At 41.6% G+C, this 21987-nt stretch overlaps 1 protein-coding gene across 1 annotated transcript; it reads right to left on the bottom strand.

Annotated features, from left to right (window-relative positions):
* Positions 1-12460: 12460 nt before the first annotated feature.
* Positions 12461-21496, bottom strand: LOC114591199 (vomeronasal type-2 receptor 26-like). Its single transcript, XM_077923692.1, has 5 exons — positions 21350-21496; positions 17571-18359; positions 16711-16818; positions 15707-15833; positions 12461-13359 (listed from the first exon to the last, which is right to left on the bottom strand). The coding sequence occupies exons 1-5, from the start codon at positions 21494-21496 to the stop codon at positions 12461-12463; spliced, it is 2070 nt and encodes a 689-aa protein (XP_077779818.1).
* Positions 21497-21987: the final 491 nt, after the last annotated feature.

Below are 21987 nucleotides of genomic sequence, written 5' to 3'. Positions count from 1 at the left end.
TTCTTTTTCGTATAAAAGCAGCTAGGAAAATAGGTGAGGAAGTAGAGCAAAAAGAGACAGAGATCTACCAGTATCTGTGTCTGCAGTATTTTTGCAAGGGAGGAGTGTGGATGGAAGACTAGAACACAAATCAGCCTCATTTCTGGTGACCTACCAAAAGTCCCTTGAGCCAAAATGACCCCCAGGCTGCATTGCAAATGACACAGTCGACAATTATCATTTGCAGTTGCATAGATTTTGTTGTGCATGGGGGAAAGAAATGTGTTCACATTTTATTTACTATAGAAAACTTGCAACTGAAACACATCCCAAAGCACTTCCAACCCTTTAGAAAACAAGTTATGCTTTGGAGAACAGTACATGCCAAAACTCCTACTCATTACTTAAAACACATTATAAGATGTGTTGCAACATGGCTTTTCACCAATAAGAGTAATAATAATATTTGGTTGGGTTTTCCTAGCCACCATCTGAACAGAAGCATAGAACTCTTTAACTAAATGAAAAATTTCAAGGGTATCAGAAAACAAGTGTATCACGGGATAGATAGATAGATAGATGATAGATAGATAGATAGATAGATAGATAACACTTTATTCGGCTATAAGCCCACAAGGTAAAACCAATCAATAAATAAAATAGCATCTTACATTCTAAAATATCAACTAAAACATTTCTCCTTCACGTTACATACAATCTCTAGATGTACCATGTTGTGGCCTTGAATATAAAGATGGTGGATAGAGTTTACTAAGTGTATCACGGGAAATGGAGACTAGATAGGAAGCAGAAATATATCAATGCCTCATTACTTACGAGTCAAGTCCGCTGACAGGGGTGCTGGAAAAGGTGAAAGGAAATTGAGCATTAAAGAATCCTGAAAATGTGACCCCACTAATGAGGTGGTCTGCTAGCCGGTAAAAATTTGCAGCTAATTTTCGCTCCTTGATTGGATTCAGTGGGCATTTTCCCCTCAGCTGCACCCCTTTGGTTGCTAGAGGCAGCAACACAAGCAGTGTTATCATTCTGGGTCTACCTGCTACGCTTTCTTTGTAGCTGTTCCACCGAACATTAGCTGCTGGTCTTAATAAGCCCCAAATTCATGCAAATCAGAGATTGCAGTAAATTGACAAATGTAGCTTCCCACTTCCCCTGCTCTATATCTTGCCCCCCTAGATTTTGTGACACAATATATATCTTATAGACCCAACGTTTCTGGCACAGTGGAATAAAAAATTCCCTGCTGCCCTTAATTGCGACATTTACCTTATTTGTCCCAAAGGCAATATTCAAGAGGTGGGGTGGGGGCTACTTGGACTCAGGAAAGATTAAAAATAGCTCACTGTGATTGTGATGATTGTAAAGGGAAGAAAGATCTCCCCTGGAACTTGATAGGAGCAGGTGCAGGGCAGGAGAAAACATGTTTACTCAATAGGCTGCCACAGATCATCAAGGGTAAAGGTGACGTTGGCAGAACTTGACTGACATGAAAAGAGCCCTGCGGTTGCATCAGGCCAAAGGCCCACAAAGTCCAGCATCCTGTTCTCACAATGGCCAACCACTTGACACAAAGGGAAGGCCACAAGCTGGGGATGAGAGCAGAACTTTCCCTACATGCCATTTTCCTACCTCCAAAGGAGGAGTGATAACCAATGGCTTCAAGTTGCAGGAAACAAGATTCCAACTAGACATACGGATAAACTTTCTGACAGTAAAAACTGTTTGACAGTGGAAACGTCTCCCTCAGGAGAGGTTTTTAAGCAGATGTTGGACCTACACAATGAATTCAAAAAACCAACAAAAGAGCCAGAGAGAGTGCATTGCAGCATCCCAATCTTGAATTCAAGTGTGTGCCCATTTGAGTAAGTCCAATTATTGTTATGGAAGCCCTTAAGTCCTAACTGGGCCCAATGGCATGTTCTGCATGGCTATGGTCCTCTAAATCCATGCCAGAGACCACCTGTGCTAGCTCAGTCAGTGGTGCCATTGGGCAATAGCATGGTTCATACACCATTGACATTCCCTAGCTGTCCCTTCAGCCTAACCAATACATTCCAAGAGCTAGAGATATTGTTGGAAAGGAAATAATGCTTCTATGGACCATTGCATCAACATTCAGGCCTATGAACCCCATTCAACCTTTTATCCAGTATGCAGATGAGTTCGATGAGGCCCACCCAGTTTACAGATCATCATCGGTGTTGTTGTTGTTGTTACATTTGTATATCATATTTCATCCAAAGATCCCAGGGATGTTCAAAACATAAAAATCCAAAACGGGAGTTCAAAATCAAGCGTGCTGAGTTCTACCCAATATTATGAGTGCCCAGTGTGTACTTGTGACGTCACGTGTGTTTGTGCTGTCACATCTTCACCACAAAAGGCGGGTCTGACATCTCCAATTTTGGACCACCCTAAACTTCCCATAATTCTTCCTCCCTTGTGCTGAATGGATTTTTATCAGGTGTGAACATGCCATGTCTTGTTTTTGTTTATCTGACCCAGTAACTTGGAATTGGATCCATTTCACATTCATTGGACACATGACCACCTGTTGTAAATATCCATACCTTTACCACCCTGGTCCTTTAAAGGGAGGAGAGAGCCATTTTCTCTCCCCTTCTCCTATTGCTGTTTGGCTCTGCATTAAGCTGCTTCTTCTGCTGCTGACCACTAGGTGCCATTTCTTCATTCTGTGCATTTTGTGTCCCTTTTGGACCCCATCCATTATCACCTGTGCTGCTGGATATGGCAGGTGGGCCAAGCAAGCAATAATGGGAGCTCTCAGTTAAGATGAAATTCTCAACTCTGCCGCTTCTATCACTATTAGACTCTCAGGGCCTACTTTGCTTTACCCAAGCTTCTAGTTCAATCAGAGCCTGGAGCAAAATAATGATGACTATGGGGAGGGGCATCATAAGAACCTTTGTTGGGATGAATGACGCTAATGAAGTCCAGCATCCTGTTCTCACATCAGCCAAACAGATACCCCAAGGAAGCCTGTAAACACACTGGAGCTGATTTCTGCAGCACTCTCCCAATGCGTAATTCAGAACTAAGGCCCAGGATACCTCTGAGCACATGCTCACACCAGGAATGTATTTTTAGCACCAGAATATGGATTTATATTGTAGCCCACAGGTGTCAAACACAAGGCCCGCGGGCCGAATCCGGCCCGCCAGACCTCGTCATGTGGCCCGTGTAGCCGCCGCCAGCCGCCAGCCTTCACCTTTTATTCTCGCTTTTTTTTTTTGACACAAGAAAGCCGCCTCTTCAGCGCATGCGCGGCAGCCTACAAGCCAGAGAACGTCTGCCCTCTAGCGGCGCCGGCCATTCTACACAGGAAACCTCCACTTTACATGCATTCAGGAAACCTCCACTTGTTTTTATATTGAGCGCATTGTTTTTATTGAGCGCATGCACTTGTTTTTATATTGAGCGCATTGTACATTTGAATATCTACTTGCCATTATTCTGACTAGACTATGTTTCTGCTTTCAGAGCTAGTTATTACTTACATTATTACAAAAAACAGTAATAATTGAATGCAGTGACAATAATTTATGATAATAAAGAGTGGACACATAGTCCTACAGATACAACCAGCCCTTTGAGGGTGACCAAACTGCTGATGCGGCCCCCGATGAATTTGAGTTTGACACCCCTGCTTTAGTCCATCTTCCTCTTTGCGGCGGCGATACCAGGGTTCCCCATTAAAGGGGTTTCTGAAGGGAGGCTTTGACCATACACCGAAAGGTCACCATTGCTCTCCCCTGTGGTGGCGGCATAACGGGGGCGACTATCTCTCCTTGAACATATGTTCTCCAGAGCCGCCCCCCCCCCCCGGATAACCCTGAAGCTCCCTAGGTCCCCGGCTGGGGACTGGGGAGGGAGAACGCCCAATGCCTGAGCCAAGGTCTACCCACATTTGAAATTTAATAAAGTTGTGGCCAATTTAATCCCATAGGACGTTGTCTTTAGTCGTTATTCCACATGACGGGGGGGGGACCGCTTGGGATCTGGGGACTCCGCCTGTCCACGCAAACACATTTAAAATGGGTATAAGATGTTATTCAGACAAGGGCCAAGTTGAAGAGTTATATGGAGAGAGGTAGTCCTTGAGGTTTTGTGGTCCTGGATGGGAGAAACTCTGATGGACTTCTGCCAGCAGATGAAAATGTAGACAATACTAACCAGTGTTCTGTCACAGTGCAAGACAGTTCCCGATGACCCTATCATGGTGATTTCAGAGTTGGGACAACAAATTCCACTTTGCAAAAAGAAATGGACATACCTGCCATGGCTGTAGCATTTGAAGTTCCCAACTGCCTCCACCCACAATCGACATCCTCTTTGACCAGGATGAATAGGCAACATTTAAGGCCTGAGCCACAGTTTGGATACTCAGGTAATTCACATAGCTGTCTTGGGACTGGATTCTTTCAATCTCTTCCTGGGGCAGCATCTTCACATTATCCTTCTCTCTGCATTTGGTCATACCCCTCACAGACAAGGCATGCTTTGAATAGGAACAATCAAATGCTTCTTCTGAATACTGTTGACTAGCCAAGGACATTGGCCCATAATAGTCCTTGTTCAACCTTTTTTTGGTCTTCATTACAAAGGACAAAGAGCCATGGGCATACCGGAAGCAGTCAATATCACATAAGAAAATTTTGTTCTGAAGAACTGTGATTATCCAGACTTTCCCCCCAGTTTGTATCCTTTCAAGTAAGGACTCAACCTCTATGATTATGTAGAGTCCACTTTGAGAGTCTGCAAAGTAAACAAATACATTGACTTGTCTCCACAGGGCAGGTGCTTCATGGGGTATCCATAGCCACGTTTCTCGTAGTACTCTTTGTGTTAAGGCAACACATATTTCCCTTTTGTTCATCAGAGGTGTCAAGGTACTCAAGATCCTTTAACCACTGTCATTGTCTGGAGCAAAGAGGCCGACCCATGTCCACCTGAAATGCAGGAGGAGTTGGACCATCCCTTGGTACTGCGTTTCTTGGTTTGGCACCATTTGGTAGACAAAAGGGGACTGGAATTTATCAGTAAGAACAAAGCCATTACTGAGCTGGTGAAAAAAGGTGAAAAGAATGATCGCTTGTGTTTCAGGATTAAGCCTGGATACTTCTATGTGCCAGATGTTGACAGATTTAGTGTAAACCTCAAATTTCTTTGGAGGTAAAAAAAAAAAGTTAAGCATTTTTTAATACCGATTAATGGCAAAATTGTCTATGAAATTAAGAAACATTCAATAAAAAACAATCAAGAAGGTAAAGCACTGTTATGTACTAAGCTTGGATCCTAGAACAATAGGCAGGTAGGATCCTAGAATGCAATAACTTATTGTATTGCAGGAAAAGACCAATCAGGCTCCAGGAGGGAAGCAGAATCAGCCAATCAGACCGGACTCATTGTGTAAATAATGTATATAGAAGCCTGAGGTTTGGGGGGCAATTCAATCACTGTTCTACAAGCTGCAATAAAGAGCATGAAATCACTACAGGACTCCGAGTATATTTCAAGCACAATAATCAAACTTAAATTAAAATGTCTGCTGAAAGAAAATTCAAGTTTTGAGTAGGCCATAGAAAGACAGTAGGAAAGGGTCCTGTCTGTCCTCAACTGCAAGGCAGTTCCCTTCATACCCTCCAACATCTGGGATAAGAAAAGGCTAAAGAGTAAACCCAACACAAATCCTAAGTCAGCTGACTGGTGCTTTGTTTGCCTCCTTCCAGCAACACCTGCAGCCAAGCTTGTGCCAACTGTATTGCTCTGCTTTCCTTTGGACCACAGCAGTGAGGCTGAGAGGGAGGTCTTGTCATCTGGGCAGCCCTGGACCTCCGTACTCACTGCCTAAGCTTGTGCACCGTGGAGGTCACATTCATACTGCTAACACAGTGGTTTGACTTCATCCCAGAGACACACTCCATTGTCTTTCAAGACAGACAGATGCCAACAACAACAAAAACAACAACCATGTGGCAAATGTTGCCAGGTGTGTTTCACTTGGGCCAATAGATTACCTGTGGGATCTTGTAGATGCCCAACATGCTTGCAATGTGTGTGGAGATGTCAAGTTCACTCTTTTCAAGAACAGCTAGCAGCCTTTTCTGTTTCCCACAGTGGTAGTTTGGAATGTTGATTTTCCCACCAGCAAGCAGGTCTGTCATGGAGTCAGATGTCAGTCTTCCCTTAGAATAGGTATCATAGATGCTGTAGCCGAGGGTGATGTTGGGTAAGATGCTGGGGTTATGATTAATATCCCGAACAGCAAGGGAGAAGGAAATAATGTGTGAGTTTCTCTTATCCACCCAGCTGCAAAACAAAGCGTGTCATACAGTCATCTTCAATTTGGTGAAAATGAATGTCACATTATTTTTTGTATTAATCAAAGTAACTAAGAAAAGAGGCTAAGAGGTAGAGCAAAGTGCGACATTATAAAATACATTATAAAACGCTTTGAAACATGCCTGTTCCCCAACTGAACAGACATATAGGACTCTAGAAATGAAAAATTTCAGAAGTATCATAAAACAAGTGTATCATGGGTAATGGAGATTGGGTAGGAAGCAGAAATATATCAATGCATCATTACTTACGTCTCAAGTCTGCTGACAGGGGTGCTGGAAAAGGTGAAAGGATATTGAATATTAAAGTACCTTGGAGATGCGACTCCACTAATGAGGTGATCTGCTAGCTGGTAAAAATTTGCAGCCAAAACTTGTTCCTTGATTGGATTCAGTGGGCATTTTGTCCTCTGCTGCATCCCATTGGTTGCAAGAGGCAGGAACAGAAGAAGTGTTATCATTCTGGATCTACCTGCTACGCTTTCCTTGTAGCTGTTCCACCAAACACTAGCTGCTGTTCATAATAAGCCCTAAATTCTTGCAAATCAGAGATTGCAATGAATTGACAAAAACAGGGAGGTGTCCAGCTCTGGGCTCAGAGCTGAAGGGTGATGGTTCAGAGGTGGAGCATCTATTTAGCACCAAGAAGGTGAGAGGGTGCAATCTCTGCTCCCTGTTCCAGGCAGGGCTGAGGATGTACCCTTCCTGGAAAGCCAGTCAGTCAAAATTACTGATCTAAAAGGCAGCATCACACAACTGTACCTTCCCACTTCACCTGGTCTGTGACTTGGCCCCCAGGATTTTGTGCCACAAAATTATGATATTTACCTTATTAGTCCCAAATACAATATTCAAGGGGAGGGGCTACTTGGACTCAGGAAAGAATAAAAATAGATCACTGTGATTCTGATGATTGTAAAGGGAAGAAAGATCTCCCCTGAAACTTGATAGGAGCAGGTGCAGAGCAGGAGAAAACATGTTTACTCAATGGGGTGCCACGGATCATCAAGGGTAAAGGTGAGTTGGGCAGAACATGACTGACATCAGAAGAGCCCTGAGGTTGAATCAGGCCAAAGTCCAGCATCCTGTTCTCACAATGGCCAACCAGGTGACCCTAAGGGAAGCCCACAAACCAGAGATAAGAGCAGAACTTCTCCTACATGCTATTTTCCTACTTCCAACAGAGGAGCAATAGTATATCAACTTAATTGCAAGAGGAGGTCCAATATGATGATCAATATGATAAGTCAAGCCTTATGAGGAACGGTTGACGGAGCTGCGTATGTCTAGCCTGGGAAAGAGGAGACTGAGGGGAGATATGATAGCCATCTTCAAATATCTGAAGGGCTGTCACATGGAAGAGGAAGCAAGCTTGTTTTCTCCTGAAAGGTAGGAGTTGAACCAATGGCTTCACGTTGCAGGAAAGGAGATTCCCACTAGACAGACGGAAAAACTTTCTGACAGTAAGAACTGTTTGACAGTGGAAAGGTCTCCCTCAGGAGGTTGTGGGCTCTCCTTTGCTGAAGGTTTTCAACAGAGGTCTGAGGGCCACATGTTCTGACTGCCTTAGCTGATATTCCTGCATTGCAAGGAGTTGGACTAAGGGTCCCTTCCAACTCTAAGATTCTATGAAATAGACTGAATTTTGAATGAATTTCAAAAACCAACAAAAATACTAAATCTCTCAATAAAAGGCGTCACACATCACTGCCGCAGTAGGAGCATCCAACATCTCCAATGTTTGACCATCCTAATCTGTCCACCATTCTTCCTCCTTTTGCTGAAAGGGTTTTCATCAGGTGTGAACATGCCATGTATTTTTGTATATCTGACCCAGTAACTTGGAATTGGATCCATTTCACATTCCTTGGAAAAATGACCACCTATTGTAAATATTCATACCCTTACCATCCTGGTTCTTTAAGGGGAGAAGAGAGCCATTTTCTCTCTGGATGTGGCAGATGGGCCAAGCCAGCAATAATGGGAGCTCTCAGTTAAGATGAAATTCTCAACTCTGCCCCTTCTATCACTTATTAAATTCTCAGGGCCTACTTTGTTTTACCCAAGCTTCTAGCTCAACCAGAGCCTGGAGCAAAATAATGATGACTATGGGGAGGGGCATCATAAGAACATCAGATGAGCCCTGCACCTGTGTTGGGATGAATGAGGCTAATGTAGTCCACCATCCTGTTCTCACATCAGCCAAACAGATACCCCAAGGAAGCCTGTAAACACACTGGAGCTGACTTCTGCAGCAATCTCCCAATTCACAACTAATGCCCAGGATTTCTCTAAGAACATGCTCACACCAGGAATGTAATCCCCCCCCCCTTTTTATAACAATTTATTGATTTTCCAAAAATAACAATACAGTACAAAAAATTAAATCATAGCCAAATTAAACCATGAATTTTGGTCAACTTCCCTCCACTCCCCCTCTTGGTTCCATTATAATATACTTGTTTATGCACGTCCATAAAACCGTATATACTTAACAATCCAATTTTAAAACCTTCTTCATCTTATTACAAGTGACTTTTAAAAGTTATACTAATGTCAAAATCTATACACAAAGCTTTAAAAATATGCTTTAAACAATTGGCCTTTTTTGTTTTTTTTAAATGATATTTATTAGAAGTTTAAAAATTACAGAAAAAAGAAGAAAAGAAAACAACAAAAAAATTAACAAGACATACATTACAATACATAAAAAAAGAAAAAAGAACATAAAAAAACCAATACAACAATACAGCAAAAAACCCCACCACACACCCAATATTCCATATCTTTATCTTTCATTTGCTTGTTTCATCGACCTCCTCACACCTCCCTTTTTGTGTTCTAGTTTAGTTAATTGTTTCAGCAAATTCTTTCCATCTTTCTCACTTTTTGTTGGGTAATTTATCTTAACAATCTATCCTATTAATTAACTCAGCAAATCCTTTCCATCTTTCACTATATTCTGTCGTTCAATTTACCTTAATTTGTTTTAATCTAATCTTACCATAAAGTACCTTAAAACTTAAAACTTAATACTTATTTATACATAACTCCTTATATCATTTCTACTAAAGCCAAATAGTTTCATTCCAACATTTTTCCTAATACTCATTAATTTTACACTAATTCCCAAAATAAATTTTTAAAAACTTTCTTCCAATCTTCATCCAACGTCTCTTCTTCCTGGTCTCGGGTTATGTCAGTCCTTACTGTCCATTCCATCTAGTCCATCAACCTGGTAATCTTGTGTCCGAGGCTCTTAAGTCTTTTCCATGTCCCTTCTGCAGATCTTCTTCTTGTTTATACCTGCACTTTACCTTGTCTTTTGTTGATCTCTTTCTTAATTTCTTTCCTTTCTCATTGAGGAGTAGGTCTCGGGGAGACTCCAGCCCAAAAATATCTCCATCTCCCCTCAGCAGATCAGCCCATTCCCCACAGTCCCATTCCCCACAGTCAGCAGTGTAGTCCAGAAAGTATTTAAAGGCATGTTTCAAAGTCCCTCCAAAATTAAGAGCCGCCACAACTCCAGACCCCCCCTGGCCCGCTCCAGATTCAATCTTCAAGAACAGCGGCTTATGCTCCTGCAGGGCCTCAGGTCTCTCCATTTGTGTTACTTGAGGTTCGACAGCAACCTCCTCCATTATCTTCTGCACTTGCACTTGCCCTGTCAAAACAAGTTCCTGGGTTGGTTCCTGGATGATTTCTATATGAGTATTCACCGTTTGTCCAACGTTTTTGACTGCAACAGTCATCAAATCCATCTTCTCATGCATCTGCTCCAGCAAAGCGCTTGTCTTGCAAAAAGCAAGCACCAAAACTTCTTCTAAACACATTTTTATTCAGGGTCAGAGTCTGGTCCCACGATCCTAATCTTCCACAGCTGTGAAATCCCCAGATCGACTCCAGCAACAATTTAACAAGCTCCCTCTAGAGGAGACAATTTCTATTTGTATCCATCTTTTAAAAGCAGATCCAACAAAGGAAAATTACTTTCATTTTTCAAATATTTTGTTTCTTTTGAATGCAAAAGGCAACATTGGAATCAATTTGTTTCTCTTTTTTAGCTATCTGTCAAAGACGTTCCATTCACAGTCAATGAACTTCCCCCAAAATTTCTGTCTCTGACACCCCGTTCCCAGGTTTGAGACGGTGGAAATTTATCTTTCTTTACTCTCTCTCCTGCAGGCTTGAACAGTCAAAATTCCCCCCCTTTTCTCCTGCTTCCAAGGGGGGTTTTGGTGGTTATAACTGAAGGAAAGTTAGACCTTTATATACGACTTTCCAGACTTTAGCTTGCAAAATTTTTGCTTCAGTCTATTTACAAAAGCGGAAGGCGGACTTCCTGTTTAGAACCTTCCCGCTTCAAATTTTTCGTTCTACTCACGGGTACTTGTTTAGAGTCCAATTGTCCACAGGAAAAAGTCAGCGCTCTCCGGCAACGGCTGTGCGGCTTCACTCCATAAAAGTAGCGGTCGATTCAAAACACCGCGCCGCTCACCCCACGTCGCTTCGGATCCCTGAAAAAGGGTTTCCCTGTGAGTAGAGGAGGTGCTCCTGGTGTCAGCTGAATCCCACGTTCCCAGGCTTCCTCCGCCTGGGATTTTTAAAGGGTCTCCGCCTTCGCCGCGGCGGCAAGACCCGATTTTCACGGAGCGGGTTCCTCTGGGTCAGAGGAACTCCGCCATTGCCGATGGCGCTAACCCGGAAGTAATTTTTAGCACCAGAATATGTATTTATATTGTAGTCACATAAAATTACACTCCTAACCCCCTTCGATTTCTCTACACTGATTTCTCTACTCTTCTTCTTCTTCTTCTTCAAAACAGTTTCTATACTTTCAAATTGCCTTTATAAAGCATCATATGTGATATTAAATATTTGGCATAGAAACGAGAAAATGCCTACATGAGGCCATTATCACATGCATACCGATATTCTGTAGCTGACACAAAACTTTACCCAAGTTCTCTTTATGTCTGAGTCTGACAACTTTAATTTTCCTGAGACCACTCATCTCCTTTCTGACCATCTAAAAACAATGTCCATGTCCAGTCCAAAACCAAAACTTCAGTCATATCCTTCCATGTTCTTAGTTTCTTCTAGCCTTGCATTTTTGATTCTCATCAAGAGTCATTTGCCCAAACCATCTCTCTTCTCATAAACTTTTTGTAAATGTGTATAATTTTTTTTAGATACTGGCTGAGATCCTACCTTCCTGCAGACTATTTCCCCAGAGTGGTGCAGGCCCTGGTGATTTCCCGCTTGGACTACTACAATGTGCTTTACATGGAGTTACCCTTGAAGGAGATTCAGTGACTACAACTAATCCACAATGCGGCAGCTAGACTGGTGCCTGGGAGTGGCCACCAAGACAATGTACCATTGGTCCCAAAGGGTCTTCACTGGCTCCCAGTACATTTCTGAGCACGATTCAAAGTTTTGGTGCTGACCTTGAAAGCCTTTGACAGCCTTAGCCCTGTATACCTGAAGGAGTGTCTCCCCCCCCCCAACACAACACCTGGACACTGAAGTCCTCCTTGGAGAGCCTTCTGCTGGGTCCCTCATTGCAAGAAGCAAGAGTTACAGAGAAGAAGGTAGATGGCTTTCTTGGTTGTTGCACCCTCCCTGTGGAACACCCTCCCCCCTCAGATGTCAAGGAGATAAAGAACTAATTAACTTTTAGAAGACACCAGAAGCAACTCTATCAGGAAGTTTAATGTTTGATCTTTATTAAGTCTCAATATGTGCTGTAAGATGCCCAGAGTCGCTGGAGAAATAAATAAAATAGTTGTAATTGTAGTGGTGGTGGTGGTGGTGGTGGTGGTAGTAGTAGTAGTAGTAGTAGTAGTAGTATCAGATTCCTTTAAGATCTTTACTGATATCCCTTATGTAGCCAGTTTATTATCATTTTTCTTCTAATATAGCTAAGTTCATTTTGTACTTTAGCAATTCAGTTTGCAACTTCTTAAGCATATTTTGAACTCCTGCTATGGGTAAGGAGTAGTTGAAATCTAGTTGAAATTCTGGCTGGGACTTCTAGCTGTACAATTTTATCATAGAGCTAAGGATCAAATGTCATGTTTAGTTTTTTGTTTTGTTTAGTTTTTTGTTGTCAGGTGCTCCTTTGTGTTCAAATCAGGCCTCAGTATAATAATGTGGCATTTGGGAACAAAGATGCAGCCCAGAAGCCCAGCACTTGAGGCCAAGATAGAGAAGATCTGCACAGCTACCATGAATTTTCCCTTTGTGCTCAGGTAAGTGGGCACAAAGGACACCCAAACACTGCAGAAGACCAGCATGCTGAAGGTGATCAGCTTGGCCTCATTGAAGGCCCCAGGCAGATTCCTTGCTAAGAAAGCCACTGTGAAGCAGATGGCAGCCAGGAAGCCCATGTAGCCAAGAGAACTGTAAAACATGGCAGTAGAACCTTCGTTGCATTGGACAATGATCTCTCCAAGCTGAGAGCTGAGGTCAAAGTCTGGGAATGGAGGAGAGATCTCCAGCCAGATGGTGCAGATGAGAAGTTGGACACTGGAGCAGGAAAAGACAATGGAGTGGGCCAAACTCTTCCCCAGCCATCTCCTCACCTTGTTCCCTGGCTTAGTGGCCAGGAAGGCCAGGACCACAGTGATGGTTTTTGCCAAGACAGAAGAGACAGCAACGGAAAAGATGATGCAGAAGGCTGTTTGTCGGAGAAGGCAGGTCACTTTCCTTGGCCTCCCAATGAAGAGGAAGGAGGACAAAAAGGAGAGCAGTAGAGACATGAGGAGGATGTAGGAGAGGTCCCTGTTGTTGGCTTTGACTATTGGTGTTTCCTTGTATTTGATGAAGATTCCTAAGACAAAGCCTGTGGTTAAGGATAAGAGGAGGGCAAGGGAAGCCAGGAGGCTACCCAAACATTCTTCATAGGACAGGAAGGTAAATATTTTGGGGATACATTGATCTTGGTCCTCATTTGGATGCTGATCTTCTGGACATTTGGTGCAATCATCAGCATCTGCAGAGAGGAAAACACCCTTCAGTATCCTAACATCAGACACACACCTCAAATTTGTTGACACCACTGTTGCAGCACCCACCTGCTTTTTTCACCTGGGAGATTAAGATCTAGTGCAAAGACCAGAAAAAAGTCTGGACCCCTGGATTAAACAACCATGGTTTAAATGGATCAATAGTTTGACTCACTATAAAGGCCCTTCTTGTAATATTGAAATATTGAGAAGCAAATGTGTTAAGCTAGAATTATAATTTGTAAAATCACGTATTGCATTAAAATTCTATGATTCCTCCGAGGAACTCGGAGGAGTATTATTGTGTGGCACTGCCTCCATTCCTGAACTTCTGGGACCTCTCAGAAATAGTCAGGTGGTCTCTCTAGCCCTAGTGCTGACTGACCCCATGGCAGGACCAAGAATGTTATTTTTGCTTCAATCATTACCCATGATCGGTGGTGCAAGGCACTTTAAGGAATGACAAAAAGTGATATCTAAATTTATCTGGCAGGGGGCAAAACCAAGGATAAAATATAAACTGTTGGTAGACTCCAAAGAAAGAGGTAGTTTCTCCTTGCCAGACTCAAAGTTATGCTATGAAGCGTCCTTCCTATGCTGGTTTCGGGAATGGATACTGTTAAAAATACTGATATATTAGACTTAGAAGGTCATTATAACAGGTACGGGTGACATGCATATTTAAAACCAAAGTACATATGGGATTCCTGAACTACTTGATAAGAAAATCAATCTGCAAGGTTTGGGAGAGATATAAAAATTTACTAGAGTGGAGGATACCCTGGTGGCTCTCCCCGCTAGAAGCCATATTGGTTAAAAAATTAATATGAGAGGTGATTGGGCAATTTATAAAGAATTGCTAAGTAGCAGATCAATTAAAACTGTAAAAGTTTGAAGACATTAGAGAGCTATTAACAGATTGGTTACAGTATCATCAATTAAATGATGTCTTCAAAAAGGGGTTTTGATACAGAGATGTCAAGGTTTGAAAAATATCTGTTGGAAAATAATGTGAAATTACTTTCAAAAATGTACAAATTACTCTTAGAATGGTTTACTAAAGATGAAGAAGTTAAACCAGTAATGATTCACTGGGCAAGGGATTTTGGTTATAACATACAGTTTTCATCCTAAGAAAAGTTATGGAAAGAGGATTCAAAGTTTACAGCTTGCTGTTTGTTGAAAGAAAATTACATGAAAATGATGTACCATTGGTATTTGACACCCATTAAACCTGCAAAAATGTATAGAACCAGCTCGAATCTGTGCTAGAAATGTAAAAGGAAAGAGGGTACTTTTTATCGTATGTGGTTTGTCCTGTGGGGTGGTAAAAGCTTTATGGGAAATGAAATGCAATGAGTTAAAGAAAATGTTTAAGAAAACTTTTGTTAAAAAACCAGAGGCTTTTTTTGGAAGTTATAACAGGTTAGGAACTACCAAAGGAAAATAAAATATCATTTATGTATGCAACGATAGCAGCAAGGATGCTACTTGCCCAGATATGGAAAGGAGAAGAAGGACCAACCAGAGAAGATGGCAGCCCAAGCTGATGGAATATGCAGAAATGGCAAGACTGACGGAAAAGATCAGAAACCAGGAAGACCAAGTATTTTTAAAAGACTGGAATAACCTTTTAATACAGCTGAAAGATAACTGTAGACAGTTAAAATCATTGGCAGGAATGACCGCTCCCTGCGTAAAACGGGGGGCGCCCTTTGCGTGGACGCGTGCAGCCCCTAGATCTGGAGCGGCTCCAACAGCATAGGCTTGGCTTTGCCTTCCCTCAGGTGGGATACCTGGAGGTCTCCGCCTACCTCAGTCAGTTGTCCAATCCCACCTGGGGGAAGTGTTGCCAAGGAGACCAGGCCAGGTAGGGGAGGGATTACCTGCCCACACAATAGAGGGAGGATCTTACCTGGGAATCCTCACTTGGCACTTAAAAGGAAAATGAACTTTAGTTACCGTGGTTATATAAAAGATGGATAACGGTAAAAGATGCAGGAATAAAACCTTTAGAAATGGAATCCATGGAGGTAGGCAAGCAGGTCTGAAGATTCGGAAGAACCTCTTTTTGTTTTTTTTGTTTTTTAAATGGCTATGTTTATTGTGTACAACTTTATGGAAAATGAATTTAAAATTTTTAAAAACATAAATGAATGCCTCCAGTGTTCTCTTAGAATGGCAATGGTGCCCAACTGACAGATGACGGAACAGAGTACTGACGAGTTCCAGCTGAAAAAAAGAGCTGGCCATTACTAACATCTTGGTTGGACCGACTCAAATATTTGCCCCATCCTCCCATCAAAGGCCATTTTCTCTGAGTTCCTCTCCTACCTTCCTGAGTGGAGATGGTCCCTTCTGAGCAGGGAGAACAATCATAGCAGCAGGGCGGCTTCCCTTCCTGAACTTTTCTGGAATATCCAGGGAGACAGCTTTCTGTGCATCTTGAACGAGGCACCATCTAGGCATGAAGAGAAAACTGAGCATTAAGGAGAAAGTGATAGGCGCATTTATGCCTTTGGACACAGATAATAGAATTTTGGAAGGATCCCGGAGAGGAGATATTTGCTTCCGATAACCTCAAGCAACCCCAGGCCCTATTTTGGGGCAGTTACATTTTTGTTTGTTTTTCGCAGAGGTGCGAGGCAGGGAAACATTTTCGGTGCTTCTACTTCCCCACCCCCACCGCCTTGACATTGATATCTGACAGTTAACAACAAACTGGAGCATGGCATAAACCATCATATGAACAGCAATAAAAATCCTCCCTCTGTTGTCATCACATCTGCCAATGGAGACACTGGTGTTGCTTCCAAAGTCTGCACCCAGTGCAGAATTTAGTGCCCAGTTTGCTTGTGTGCCATGTCTCTATGCTGAAACAAATGTGGAATACCTTACTATACTCTAGCCTTACCCAACCTGGTGTCCCCCAGATATCTTTGCACAATGCTGGCTGGCGTGCATGGGAGATGTAGTCCACAATATTTGGAGGTCACCAAGTTGGGGAAATGTGTTCTGCTCTGGTTTGGAATTTCTCTTATTTACTTTGAAATTTTATACATGTTTACTCAAGAGCAGGGTCCATTAAAAGTGGAACTTAGCTTCAAGAAAGTATCCACAAGATTGCAGACAAAGCCTCATATGTACTATTCAAAATGTTATTAGAGCATAGCAGATATCATAGTTAATAAAATGACAGATCCAAGCTTTCCTACATTCTTGAATAACTTGGGCCATACAATTGCTTCTGGGTTAATGGTGAACTTCAGATTTGAGGACTTTAGTCTCTCTATTCTCCCAATTTTCATTCTATCATGAGAGTTATTAGGAAACAGCACCCAATTCTCAATATCGAAGTCAACGGCCAGTGCCCCATTCTCATCCAAGTACTGTCCATCAGCTGAGGTATTAGAGTAGAACTGGACTTCTTTCAAGAAATGATGAAGCTAGAATGACAGAGGAAAATCCAGCAATGAGTAAGCAGGCTGAATTATAAACATGGTTTCATGTTCCCTCTGCATCCTAATCTTCTCTAAATAAGAACCACTGTATCTCTCACCTGAAATCATCTAACCATGCTAGATTATTAGACACCCTCAATCTTCTTCAGCATTTTGGGGTTTTAATTGGAAGATAAATGCTTGCAAGAGTATTCCTGACTAATGATAGTCTAATGTGGCAATGTCTAGTCCTAGTGTGTTTATTACATTTTGTAAAAAGTCATCCCCAATATTTATATTAGATTTAGATTCTACATGTTTAGACCTTTTGTGGATTCCCAAATGATACAGTGTAGGTGGGTGCTAAGAAGTGTTGAATCAGAGCATTGATCCGATGAGCTCCACATCTTTCTCTATATTTTGCTGACTTTGAAGTCAGTCTGTGAATTGTTTCCTGCAAATTACTGGATGATACTGCTGTCTGCAGAAATATAGCACTGAATCTGTGAGCTTGACCTCCCGTATAGTGATGGGCCAATTCTGTTGTGCTCCACCTCTAACTCATGTAGAATTCCCTTCCCTTGTGAACCTAGATAGGAGAAACTCTGATAGATTTCTACCAGCAGGTGAAAACAATGTCAATGGCCAGTCAGTGGTCTGACTTGGTGCAAGACTATTTCCGATGACCATATCTTGGTGATCCCAGAGGTGGGGTGGGACGACAACAAATTTCAGTTTGCAAGAGGAAAAGGACTTACCTGCCATGGCTGTAGCTTTTGAAGATCCAAGCTGCCTCCACCCACAATCAACATCCTCTTTGACCTGGATGAATATGCAACATTTAAAGCTTGAGCCACAGTTTGGATACTCAAGTAATTCACATAGCTGTCTTGGGACAGGATTCTTTCAATTTCTTCCTGGGGCAGCATCTTCACATTATCCTTCTCTCTGCATTTGGTCATACCCCTCACAGACAAGGCATGCTTGGAATAAGAACAATCAAATGCTTCTTCTGAATACCGTTGACTAGTCAAGGACATTGGCTCATAGTAGTCCTTTTTCATACTTTTTTTGGTCTTCATTACAAAGGACAAAGAGCCATGGGTATACTTAAGGCAGTCAATATCACGTAACAAAATTTTGTTCTGAAGAACTGTGGTTATCCAGACTTTCCCCCCAGTTTGTATCCTTTCAAGTAAGGACTGTACCTCTATGATTATGTAAAGTCCATTTTGAGAGTCTGCAAAGTAAACAAATACATTGACTTGTCTCCACAGGGCAGGTGGTTCATGGGGTATCCATAGCCAAGTTTCTCGTTGTACTCTTTGTGTGAAGGCAAAACAAATTTCCCTTTTATTCATTAGAGGTGTCAAGGTACTCAGGAACCTTTCTCCATTGTCATTGTTGGGAGCAAAGAGGCCCACCCATGTCCACCTGAAATGCAGGAGTAGTTGGACCATCCCCTGGTACTGAGTTTCTTGGTTTGGGGCCATTTGGTAGACAAAAGGGGACTGGAATTTATCAGAAAGAACAAAGCCATAACTGAGCTGGTAAAAAAAGAGAAAGAGATTGATGGCTTTTGTTTCAGGATTAAGACTGGATACTTCTATGTGAAATATGATAGATTCAGTGGAAACCTCAATGTTTTCTTGGAAATAAAACAATATTATTTTAAGCGGTAAATTTCCATATCCCCATACTGTAATAGAGCGAAAAAGGGAACCTTACAAAAGAAACTACAACTGAACAAATATATTTGGCATCAAGAAAGGGGGTAAAAAGGAAGCCCTCTATTACTTGGTAAAACGTACTCTGCCTGGACTATAGATAGAGGATAAATGAAAGGAAATGAAAGCTGAGGTTAAAGAACATGTCAAAAGTGAAAGACAGGGGGGAAAAAAAACCCTGGAGGAACAGTTAAAGTGAAAGTGTATAAGACAGCGGCCGTACTAGAGACAATACAACAGAATACAACCGAAACAATGTCCACAGGGGGAGGAAAGAAAAGGTGAAGCAAGAAAGTGATTCAACATATCAAAGCAGGCTCAGCTTGACCCACATTAGGGAAAACAGGGAGAGCCAGAAGGGCTGGAAACAATTGGCAAGGAAAAAGCAGACAACAGAAGACAAGATGCCAAAGGGAGGACTGTGAGAGCAAAAGTGTGGGAGAGGAAAACGAAGAGGAAAACAGTTTGGCAAGAAGACAACAAACTGTAAGAGAGGTTTGAAGTGAAGGGCAAAGAACTGAGTGGAAAAGTAGTGACTGAGAGAGGAGTGGCGAAAGGGGGAAAATAAGATGATGGCTATTTGGATTAGACCATCCAAGAGGTTGAAGAGGACTAAAGGTTGACATGAGCAACCTAAGGTGGACTTAAAAGGACTCTGAGAGTGTATGTTGTACTTTATTTCTGTGGAGGTAATGTGGAGGGGCTTGCATTCCAGTTACTAATTTGGGAGGAAGAAGTTTCAAGATAAATTTAAAGAAGAAGATGGAGAATTGAGAGAGGTTCAGGAAGCAACCCTAGATTCAAAAGCTATTCTGAAACTCCAACAAAGGCAGATGACTCTACATTTTAGAGGGATAGAGGAAGAGCAGAATGAGAACATTACTGAGAGTCTGATAAAAGAAATTGCACAGTGGTTGGAGCTTCAGGAAGAGGACATAGCATAGTATGATTGATAAAGCTATCAGAGTCACCTCCAACATAGCAAAGGCAAACAAGTGGCCAGATGATTGTTTGGTATGTCTAAATTCTGTAGCTCTAAGAGATTGGGTCCTCCAAACAAACTACAAAAAAGGCTCCGCATAGACAAGAAAAATATAATTATTCTGAGACAAGTCCCAGAGAGGTTGCTTTAAAAAAGGCAGAATTATAAATTTCTGACCAAAGGCTTAAGGTGGTGGAGAAAGCGGAAAGATTTGCTAGAAGTTACAGGAAGCATTTGGGAATCAAAAGAGAACAGGGGAGGAGGAAGAGGACGCTTGGAAGTTCAAACACCCAAGGGTAACGGAATTCATGTACCACTCCAAGCCAAACCAGTACTGCCAGCAGGCCAGATGGAATGTGGACCTCAAATGAATTAACATTTTGCATGAAAAAAATTGAATTGCTCCAAAGTCCCTATCAGATCACAATTCAGTGTCCCTATTAATGAAGGGGAAAGAAAGAGGGCAGAGAAGATGGAGGATAAATGAAGCATTTTTCAATGATGAAGGAACAATTCAAAAAGCCAATAAAGCTTTAGAAGAATTTTTCAAATATAATTTAACAAGGGAACTGATATTAAGATTGTTTTGGAGACAGGGAAAGCATTTATGAGAGGGTTTTTCATTCAACAGAATGCAATTCAGAAGAAACTGAAATAAAAAGAAAAAGAGATTTGAATTGAGTTGTTTCTCTCAAACATGATAGAACACAGAGAAGTGTAGATAACAAAACAGGAAGACTACCTCAATCTTTCCCCCCAGTTAATAGAAACTTTTAATCTAGAAGATGCGGAATTGGACAGGCTGACAGGTCAGATAAGAGATCAAACAATACAAAAATTTAAAAATGATTGGAATATATTCAAACAATATTTGAAAGACTATTATGGAGAATTAAAATTTTTGACCGGTTTAGAATAACTCCTGTAAGGAAAAACAAAAACAAAATAATAATAAAAACAAAACAAAAAAGGAACTAGTTGACTGGATAAATGGCTGTATTAGGAGGGGCAGTCAATTAAGTAAAACTGAGGACCCAAGGAAGAAGGGGAAGGAAGTCAAATACAAATGGATTACAAATGAATCAAATAAACAAGTATGTATTTTAGTGATTTTTTTTCTTTTATTAGATTTTTAAAATATATGTTTAATTACCGCAAAATCAAGTTGCTACAATGTGATATGATGAATGTATGTCTAAAGAAACCAGAAACCAATAAAATGAACTGGGGGGACGGGACAATATTGTTTTTAAAAATATTAAGCAATTCTTATACCGATTTATGGCAAAATTCTCTATACAGTTAAGAAAGTTTTTTTAAAAAAAAATCAAGAAGGTAAAGCACTGTACCTAAATTTAATTAAAATGTCTGCTGAAAGAAAAATGTTGAGTAGGCCCTAGAAAGAAAGGAGGAAAGGGGCCTGTCCTCAACTGCAAGGGAGTTCCATCACCCTTCATACCCTCCAACATCTGGGATAAGAAAAGGCTAAAGAGTAAACCCTGCACAAATCCTAAGTCAGCTGAGTGGTGCTTTGTTGGCCTCCTTCCAGCAACTCCTGCAGCCAAGCTTATGCCAAATGTATTGCTCTGCTTTCCTTTGGACCACAGCAGTGAGGCTGAGAGGGAGGTCTTGTCATCTGGGCAGCCCAGGACCTCCGTACCGACTGCCTAGGCTTGTGCACTGTGGACATCACTTTGATAGTGCTAACACAGTGGTTTGACTTCGTCCCAGAGGCTCACGCCATCGTCTTTCAAGACAGACAGATGCCAACAACAACAACCAGGTGGCTAATATTGCCAGGTGTGTTTCACTTGGACCCATTGATTACCTGTGGGATCTTGTAGATGCCCAATATGCTTGCAATGTGTGTGGAGATGTCAAATTCACTCTTTTCAAGAACAGCTAGCAGCCTTTTCTGTTTCCCACAGCTGTAGTTTGGAATATTGATTTTCCCACCAGCAAGCAGGTCTGTCATGGAGTCAGAAGTCAGTCTTCCCTTAGAATAGGTATCATAGATGCTGTAGCCCAGGGAGATGTTGGGTAAGAGACTAGGGTTATGATTAATATCCCGAACAGCAAGGGAGAAGGAAATAATGTGTGAGTTCTTCCGATCCACAAAGCTGTGAAATAAGTGTGCCGCAAAGTTAATCAGTGAAATGAAAGTCACATTATTATTATTTTGTATTAATCAAAGCAACTAGGAAAAGAGTCGAGGAAGTAGAGCAAAGTGAGACAGAGGTCTACCTGCACCTGTGTCAGCAGTATTTTATTTTATTTTATTTTATTTTTTTTTTGCAGGCTGGTCAGGTGTTGGAAGATCCAAGATGGTGGCTGTAACAACTTCTCCTTTGTGAACCCTCCGGATTATAAACCTTTTATAGCCTTTTATGGCCTTTTACAGCCGTTTTTATAGCTGTTTTTATTAGACTTTTAAATTATTTTACCCCTGTTAGAAGTTTTTAATCG

Source organism: Podarcis muralis, chromosome 2 (genome assembly GCF_964188315.1).
Source record: "Podarcis muralis chromosome 2, rPodMur119.hap1.1, whole genome shotgun sequence".
Taxonomy (NCBI): Eukaryota; Metazoa; Chordata; class Lepidosauria; order Squamata; family Lacertidae; genus Podarcis; species Podarcis muralis.
This window is presented reverse-complemented; position numbering and strand designations above follow the sequence as displayed.

Coding starts and splice junctions, on each gene's coding strand:
- LOC114591199 (XM_077923692.1), bottom strand. CDS start 21,496: ATGACAGACCTGCTTGCTGGTGGGAAAATCAATATTCCAAACTACAGC. Junction 18,360..21,349: donor GCATCTACAAGATCCCACAG/GTAATCAATGGG, acceptor TTTTTTTACCAG/CTCAGTTATGGCTTTGTTCT. Junction 15,834..16,710: donor ACTTCGATATTGAGAATTGG/GTGCTGTTTCCT, acceptor CTTCATGCCTAG/ATGGTGCCTCGTTCAAGATG.